This window comes from Arachis hypogaea, chromosome 14 (genome assembly GCF_003086295.3).
Source record: "Arachis hypogaea cultivar Tifrunner chromosome 14, arahy.Tifrunner.gnm2.J5K5, whole genome shotgun sequence".
Taxonomy (NCBI): domain Eukaryota; kingdom Viridiplantae; phylum Streptophyta; class Magnoliopsida; order Fabales; family Fabaceae; genus Arachis; species Arachis hypogaea.
In genome coordinates, this window is record NC_092049.1 from 84,211,048 (window position 1) to 84,220,591 (window position 9,544).

General features: G+C 36.4%; 1 protein-coding gene across 1 annotated transcript; it reads right to left on the reverse strand.

Moving 5' to 3' along the window:
- Positions 1–1,333: 1,333 nt before the first annotated feature.
- Positions 1,334–4,030, reverse strand: LOC112742893 (transcription factor AS1). Its single transcript, XM_025792136.3, has 2 exons — positions 3,844–4,030; positions 1,334–2,620 (listed from the first exon to the last, which is right to left on the reverse strand). Exon 2 carries the CDS (start codon positions 2,589–2,591, stop codon positions 1,509–1,511), a length of 1,083 nt encoding a protein of 360 aa, XP_025647921.1. The 5' UTR covers positions 2,592–2,620; positions 3,844–4,030; the 3' UTR covers positions 1,334–1,508.
- Positions 4,031–9,544: the final 5,514 nt, after the last annotated feature.

The following is a 9,544-nucleotide window of genomic DNA, read 5'->3' on the forward strand; positions in this document are numbered from 1 at the left end:
ACCCAAAGAATTACAAAACTACACCCAAAGGATTTAAGAAATACACCTAAAATTCGTTAAAGTACACCTTATGCATAATTCAGAACTCTTTCTCTTTCTCCTCCTCATCTTCTGCTGCTTCTTCTTCTTCAAAAATGATTTCAGAGCTTGATGTCAAAAAATAATGGAAATCGAGAATAACGAAGAAAGAAAACAGAGAGAAAAGCACGTAAATGAAGAAGGAGAAAGAGAAGGCAAGAAACGAAAGAAAAGAAGAAGAAGAAGAGGAAGAGGAAGAAGAACGTGCAGCAAGAAGAAGAAGATGTAGTGAAAACGTGCAGTAACAGTTCGAAGTGCGTTAATATAAATGACTTGTAAAGACTTGTATAAAAAAACGCTTGTATGTGGAAAATTATTCTTATTATTATTTCTAATGATTTATTTAATAAATTAGGAATCATAATTTCTAAAATTTTTGTAATAATTATGGATTCATTGAGCTAATAATATGAATTAAAATTTTAAAGATTAAAGAATATGAAAAATATTAATGACATATGTATTACTATTTTAAAGAGGTACACTACCAAAATCAAACCCAATTTTTTAAAATTTCAACAAAAATAACTTTTACTTTTGATAACAAGAAAAAAATTTTCAAAATATTATAAAATATGACAAAAATAATCAAAATTAGTATTTTTTTTATAGGTGACAACTTTTTATATATTTAACAAATTGCATATGTATTTGATTCAAAATTTTACAGAAATATTTGAATTATATAAAAAATCGAATAAAATTTTAAAATTATTTTTATCGTTAACAAAATTCAAGAAATTTTGAGTCACCAAAAAAACTGAAAAGTCACCAAAAAAAAAAATTCAAGAAATTTTTGTCCGCATATTCAAAAAGTGGAAGCGATTTTGGTAACTTACCTTTTAGAGGAGAAAAAAAAATAATACGCACATGACACTTGATGCCAAATAGTTAAGAAACAGCTATGGCTCCCGAATACCTTCTCGACAAGAACTAGATCTGGTTCAAAGAAACACCTCAACCAGCCTGGGGAAGACATGGACATACCCACGTAGATGTCGCTATGTCAAACTCTCCAAAAACTCTCAATATGTTCTATAAGTACTCGCTGCTCTCGGCCTCTCGCCATCTGTCCCTATGGTGGACTATAATATCATACCGGAGAAGATCATCGATAATTCAAGGCTCATCAAAGGTAAGCGTCTTCTAACATTTTTATTTATATACTTTACATTTCCAAACATCATGCTTTCTATTTTTATTCTTCACTTTTACTGTTATCTTCTCTAAGCAGGTTGGATTGGAACAAACAATGGACATCGAACAATGCAATTATTGCATGGATAGAAAGTATACTAATAAAAACACACCCTGTAATAATATCTTTGCGATAAGCACAAGATAGAGCAAAACTACTATGTCCATAAACAATAAAGGTCAAGCCACAACAGCAAAGCAGTGCATCTCAAATCTGAAGGTGAATGATGTATCTATCTTCCATTTGTCTCAGAAAGCCTGGACCAGCATCCCATTTGTTCTAGAAACTTGGTAATGCGCAAGTGTTTCGCAGCCCATTGCTCAGCCAACTTCTGCTCCTTGGCTTCCGCATCTCTTCTTAACACAGCCAACTGCTCCTTGTATTCAGCTTCAATCCTCTCCAATGCAGCCGCCTGCTCTTCCCTAAGAGCCTTAATCTTCGATTCAATTTCCTCCATCTTCTCCCTTCTTCGACATGCTTTCTCCGACTCCAACTGCAGCTCTACCCTACTTAACCGCCAGGCTGCCTCCTTCTTATGCCCTGCCAAAGCATGATGCACTTCTCCCAACTCCTTGCAGCACTCCACCAACTCAGATACCACCATGTTATCGCCAAAAGCTACAACTGATCCGTGAGGTGCCACATTCCCCAAGACTAGAGAAGCGTTCTCCGGACCTCTTGGGGGTTGCAACCACGGAGGAGAAGCAGCCACTGTCGAGGAAGAAAGACTTAGTGTCACGGAAGGGGATGGTGGCCTCACAGTTGTGGTGCTATTTGAATTAGAGAGCCAAGAAGGAAGCAAAGTCGGTGAGGGGGCCGATGCATCATTATGCAGAAAAGAACCACTGGCAGCAACCATGGCAAAGGATGGTGGCGAAGGGCGCTCCTTCACTAGTTTCTCTGCAAAACTCTCTAGTATGTGCTCGTACTTGGTATCGTCGATTGGGTTGACGCCTTTGTTAATTACCTTGGCCTCTCTTTGCTGCTTCTCTTTGAAAACTTCCCACCACTTCCCTAACCTCTTGGCAGTGCGACCGGGGATTTCTGCAGCAATTTTCTTCCACTTGTTCCCATGTGTTGCTTGGAGGTTGATGACAAGGCGCTGCTCTTCCTCGGTTAGAGATCCTTTCTTAATTCCGGGCTTAAGGTAGTTCTTCCACCTTTCTAGACATGACTTGGCATCCCTATTAAGAGGTTGGTTCATGCGCTGAGACACAAGATTCCATTCCCTCGGACCATACTGTTTGACATAAGCACGCAATAAAGCATCCTCTTCGGCTCTCCACCGTTGCCTATCTTTCATTTCCAGGTTCATATACCACAGCCAGTTTCTTCATCATGACTCTACAACATTCGTGTCAATACAAGTTAAGGCATCGATTCGCTAGAATAAGAGTGAAACAAACTGATATTAAGCGGAACAACCGTGTATTTTTGACAATTGTTAATCCAAAAAAAAAAAAAAAAGACGCGTGCAAAATTAATAAATGAAAGTACTGATCAATGCCTTGCAAACAGAGAATTATCATTATGCAAGTCTGTGAGTCATGGTGCACTTGCATAGTCTGAAGTACATTCTATAATATATTTTCATTTAGTTTCAATTAGGCAAGAAAATATTCCAAATTCAAGTCCAACATGTAAATGAACAAAACTGAAAATTTCATTTACCTAAATTATGGTAAATTTTGTACAAGCAGAAGTGAAAAATATCAGTATCACACAATCATTAGAACACTATGCCGGTCTCAATTGACAAAGGGAATTTCGACATTTCAGAAGCTCTTCTTTTATATTATGATGAAGATTGAACAACTGTTCTAATGACAATAATAACATAAATGCTTAAAAATGTTCAAATAAATTCTAAAGAGAATGGCTTCATGAGTTCATGACTACTAATTAAGCTTGCAATTTAAATTAGCATCTACACTAAACAATCAGATGTAAACATACAAAGTCTAAAAACAGAGCGAAAGAGATTTAAGAATTTAGAGAGTGCTGAGCATAAATAGCACGTGAATACAAAAATTTAAGGGTTAAACTTGGAAATACTTGATGTTACCAATTATTCAGAAGCTCCAAACTCAAGTTTGATCTGAAGCAATTAGAATTTATAAAAAAAAAAAAAGAAAAAAGAAGAACACCATAACGGCTTAGACATAATATAAAACCAAAAGAAAAAATAAAAAGAAAACAAACATAACCAAGGATACAAGCACACACTGAGAAACAAGCTCAAGAGAGATAACGCTGTTATTGTTTTTATTATTTCACAGGTAAATTGACCCGATCTAAATCACTGAAAATGCGTATACAAAATGCAACAAAATAACAAAAACCTTGACTCCACCAACAAACAGGTAGAGAAAAGAATGAGTCGTCTAGTATCATCCACCCTGAGCTACATCCTTATTTAAAAGAAAAAAGAAAGTAACAAGCATCCAGGAACCAGGATGATTCTAGAAAGCAAAAATGAAGAAAACTGGGTTCTTGAAGGCACGTAAAAGATGGAATGGAAGGAGTTCATCAGATGTTCAAAAAAAAAATGAATTAGAAATGCTTGCCTTGGTGCCTAACAGCAGAAATTCTGGTCCGTGAAAGCAGAAACAAGTTGAATGTTAAAGGTGGGTTGTTTAAAGTTTAAACAAAGAGAAAGTGAAAAATGAGGAGCACTGCATCAGCCATACGAGAGAGAGAGAGAGAGAGAGAGAGAGCGCGGGTAAAGGACTAAAGGCAGAGAAGTAGTGGAGTGAAATTGACGAGAGAGAACAAAGTGTGATAAGACAAGACATATTGAGGGACCCCACACTGTGATAGCACAGGCCAGAGAGAGAGAGTGAGTATGTCTTCGATTCCAGCGATGCGAGAAATATGGGCACGCGAATGATAAGGGATACCAATGTAATTATATAATAAACCAGCCTATCATATATATACTAAAATTAATTATTAAAATTAATTATTAATATAAATATAAAATATATTAAAAATAAATTAAATTATATATATTTATATACAAATATATATTTATTTAGTTATTAATTTTTAATATGTATATAATATTATTTAATAAATTAATTATAAGTTCACCCGTCAAGGTAAAGTATAGTACTATAGTGTAATTCCAAACATACAGGTAAATCCCATGGTTCATAGCATTGGACTGTACGTAAAATTGAAGGTTAATTTGGTTGCGGTAAAATAATCTCATTTATTACTAGAAAATTACTCTTTAAGCCATACTTTTAAAGTATGCCAGAGTTAGAAAAAGAGTGATCATAGACCGTTACAACGCTTTTGAAGTACCTCCATGTTTTCAAAGTGTCACTTATTTCGTTAGCTTTCTATCACCGATTTTTGTATGATCAATTGTCACACTATACTTTTAGTCACACCCTGTTTTTTTTTTTTTCTAAACAAACATGCCTATTAGTGGAGAGTAGCTAGGTTTTTAAAGTATGACAATTGAATTTAGCCCGTCGCTACACTTTTAGAACATGCCTATTGCCTAGTTATAATTTGTTACCACATTTTGTTAATTGTGTCTAGATGGAACCTATTGTCACGTTTTTAAAAGGTGTGGCCTGTTCTCTTAACATTAAAAGAAAAAGTGAAAATAACATAAAAATATTATAAGAACAGGCTTTCAAAACTTTTTTTTTTAAATATTGGCCTATTAGGTGAGTTTGTCCTAAAAATGAGTCCATTGACGTGTTTGACGCTGTTGTAGGAGCGTCGTCTGACATGTAGCAAAACGGCAACGCCATTAACTATGACGTTTTGTCATGCATGAACGACACGTGACTTGCCTCTCTTCTCCTTTGCTTAACTTAGTCAGCAGCCCCATTCTCATTTCTTCCTCTTTGGTCCCTTTCGTCCTCATTTCAAATTTTGCTCCTCATCCACCATTGAAGAAAGGGCTGCTCTAGTGTACAGATGCAACTTCATATAGATATATAGATGTAGCTTCTTTATATATAGGATGTGGACACGTGTTGTCTACAGTATGCAGGATCTAGCAGGTTGTCAGGAGGTTGATGGCGCTGATGGGAGGGTCGATTTAGCCGAGCTGGTGGTGTGAAATTCAACGGGGTTTGAGTGTGCTGGGACGCCGTTGGTGGAAGCTTGTTGAATTGGGCTTGCTGGGCGCGGGAGGAAAAAAATTGGAGTAGAGGCTGTGAAGTTGGGTTTTCGTCCCACCATTCACCTCACATCGAACCAAACCCTAGGTTCACACTGGTGCACCACCGCCGCTGGGCATCGCATGGCCGCCGTCCGTCGCGCACGGGATTGGGCTCTTTTAGGCGTGGTCGGTGGTGGTCTTTGTGCTCTCAAAGTCGCTAATCATCCGCTACTTCGTCGCAGCCCTGGAGTGGTGGTGCTCCGACTTCGCAGCCAGGTATGTAGCCACCTTCCCGCGATTCCTCGCCATTCATGTTAGATAAGTATGCACATGCATTTTCAGACCTTAAAAAGAAATAAATTCTAGTTCCGTTGGTCAGAGTGAAGGCTTGAAGGATTTTTTAGTTTACTCCTATAAGTTGTAATCTTTGGTGTGAAGTTTGTGTTTGAGTTTGATCTGTGTTAAAAGAAATAAGAAAATTTGTCGTCAAGTTGCTTGGTGAGAACTGGATGCAGATTCCAGGTTAGGACCGAACCACGGTAAATCATGGATGTCTCTATCTGTAAATGCTTGTCGAAATTTGTCGTTCGATTCGTCTATATAACTTCTAACAAAATCTGATGTCAGCCTCATTAGATTAGTCAAAGCTATGTCCTAGTCTCAACCTCTTTTTGGAAACTTTTTTCTTAAAATTTGCTGAAAAACTATCTGCTGCTGTGTGAATACATCACTCATGCGCTTAGTATACTTTAGCCTGTTTTATAAGATGATGTTTTCAAGCTTAATTTGAATACTTGTTTGAAGATTTTGTAACGTAAAGTGCCGATTATATTATTGGATTGTACTAAGTAGCCTTCAACTAAACTCTAAGGAGGATTACTCTAAACTTGATGATCAATGGCTATTGATATTTCAAATAGCTCTATCTCATAGCATTTCTTGTGAATATCAACTCAAAACAGATTTCCTAGAAGGCTTGAAGATAAAATTTTGAAGTCAAATTTTTGTTAATACAGTTCGAGATGGCCTTTTTTATTTTTCAGTTTGACATATATATCATTGTATAAAAAAGTAGATGGAAGTGTTCTTACGGAATGAATTCCTAGAACACTACTAAATTTTGAAGATTTAGTAACATTTCTCATTTAACATTTGTTAAAGTGTTAGTAATGGTCATAAAATTCAATATTAAGTAACATTTATTTATAAATGTTAGCAAATATATTAAGTTTTTAAAAAACTTCCTAAAAATGTTACCTATTGTCAATTAAAAGTCACTCCCAATTCCAAAATAAACAAATCTGAAAGGTAAATAGAAACCACTCACAGTTGTTCTCAATCCTCCCCACGTTAGGAAAAATGCTTTAGACCCTATCTCGCTCCTCTTGAGACTTCAATCATCTCTTGCTCTGCCTTCAGATTCAAATTCTCGATTTCATTTTCCACTACGGTAAGCATTTTCTCTCTTCTTTATTTTTTTTTCTATTAACAGAGTTCTTCAATTTCTCAATTGTTGCTAATTTCGATCCAGATATGAATTATCACTGCTCGTTGTTGCTGCCAATGCTTGCCGTGTTAGCTATCGTCATTGTCACCGTCGATGTGTAGGTGGCCCTCCGTTGCTCCTGGCTTTGTAGTCATCGCAGAACCGCCTCCGATCTTGGTCACCGCCCTCAGGCATCGTCTTTGTCACCGCAAATGCGAACATCGCTGCTGATGACCCCGCGAGAAAAGCGGGTTTGCTGGACTCATCAAAAGATGTTCTGATTTCTCTATTATTGTTGCAATCTGCTACTTTCTTCAGAATTGTTTCTGAGAGTAAATGATTTTCTGGATTTAGAGTTAAATTTGATTGCAGTTCTGAAATTAGATACTGAAATCCTGCATGATCTGACATTGATGTTGATTTGTGTTGTTGTTGTTCTGGTTGAGATTCAAATTTGAAATTTGAAATCCCTTTCATAGATCATATATGTGTTACCATGGCAGTAATGTAAGTAATGCAAGAGTGTGATCCATAAATTGAATTTCAAATTTTTTATCATTACATATGCCCTCCCACCATCATTTTCCATGCTTCAAAGTTTAACGTGAGTCAATTCTTGAGCATTTATTTCTGATTTCTGATTGCAAGTCTTTTTAATTAGCTATTTGAAACTTTAATTAATGATGCAGATTTTCTTGAGCAAAATATACCCAAAAAGAAAAAAGTTATCAAGTTTGGTAATGCATAATTTCTCTAAAACTTGGTAGATATTCCCGGTTTAGTGTGTCTTACTTCTAGCTTATTGTTGCTAGCGTGGGTGCTTGTATTTGAGCGCCTAGCCGAGCAGCTGGGTCTGTAGCATGGGCATTCTACCATGTTGGCAGGGTCAATAGCTTGGTTCTCCTTTCTGAATGTAACCAATTACTCACCTATTACAAATTCTTTGGAGGTAGGTAAAATTGTAATATTGTGCAGTAAAAGGACGTTTCTGTATTGTTAAATATTAATTAGAGTTAAACTAATAGTTGATTCTGAATTGGAGTTAAACTATGGAAGGTTTGTTGCCTGCCTTCACCTGATAGGCTTAGATATTTTATTGTCTATGTAACTGGATTCTTACTGATAGTTGCAAGTACTCTAAATTTCTTTCAGACGCTATGGTTTACTTGGATTAAATGGATGTGGAAATTCTACTTTGCTTACGGCAATATGTTACTGTGAACTTCCGATTCCTGAGCACATGGATATCTATCACCTTAGCAGGGAAATTGAAGCCATAGATATGTCTGCATTGGAGGCAGTCATAAACTGCGATGAGGAAAGATTGAAGTTGGAAAAGGAAGCGGAAGCTTTGGCTGCTCGGGTTTGTTTTAAGTAGTAAGGCAACTGACTAGTACCTCATTTGTTATGTTATTTGGATGTGTTGCTAACTTTCTCCAAGTGACTTTAATTTCAGGATGATGGTGGTGGTGAAACTCTTGAACGGATTTATGAACGATTAGAGGCCCTAGATGCAGCAACTGCAGAAAAGCGTGCTGCTGAAATTTTACATGGTCTCGATTTCAACAAGGAGATGCAAGCAAAGAAGACACATGATTTTTCTGGTGGCTGGAGAATGAGAATTGCACTAGCTCGAACTCTATTTATGAACCCAACCATTCTTCTACTTGATGAACCAACCAATCACCTTGGTATCCTCCCTCTCCTGCAATAATTCCTCATTTGTCTTGAATGGAGAAAATTTTGTCAGATCGTCTTGTGTTATGCACTAAAATGGTCATGATAATCATTTTTCTTGCATTATGTAGGTTCACATTGAAGTTTCTCTTGATGCTTTATGTATATGTTTTAGTTGTTACTTTTAAAAGGCATATGATCATTAATATATCATTTGCATGTTTCATTATCTAATTCATATTCCTTATGGATTGTTGATTGAGCACGGATACCGTTGATAAGGAAATTCACAAGATTTTTCGCATTGCAAGTATAGTCCTCAACCGACAAATAATTCGCGAATCAAATTTAGAAGGGAATTTGGTTGTCACAAGTTCAACCCCAATAAAGTAATCGAAGTATTCAAACTTTGGGTCGTCTCACAAGGAATGGGCAAACATGTGCATCAACATTGGTTAGAATTCTGGGGTTGCAAGTCATGAGCAAGAAATTAAACTAGGAATCTTAATAAGCAAGTAATCTTGAAATGCAAGAAACTAATTCAAATAACCAAAGCAAGAAGTGAGTAATTCTAAACTAACAAGATAACTTCCAATATAATTCTACTCTAAAACTAAACAAATAACTATAATTGAGACAAAGCAATTAGGATTTTTGGGTTTCAAATATGAATGCCAAAAGCAACTCTTGGCTAAGCATAGGAATTGAGATCGTCATCCTTGTCTCCATATCAAACATTGACAATTATGAGGTACCAACCCATTAAGTCTACTTCTCAAAAGCCTTAAGTACGTATTGTCTACCCCTAGGCTTGAAGTACGTTAAATATGTTTGATCACATCAACCCATAAGTCCCAACCTATCTACTAATTAGATTAGTAGTGGGTTAGTGTCAATGGGTATCAAATTGATCACCAAGGGTTCTCAAATCACCAATTCAATGAGACCCAATGACTCAAGGTCACTCAATTCCCTTAGC

Coding starts and splice junctions, on each gene's coding strand:
- LOC112742893 (XM_025792136.3), bottom strand. CDS start 2,591: ATGAACCTGGAAATGAAAGATAGGCAACGGTGGAGAGCCGAAGAGGAT.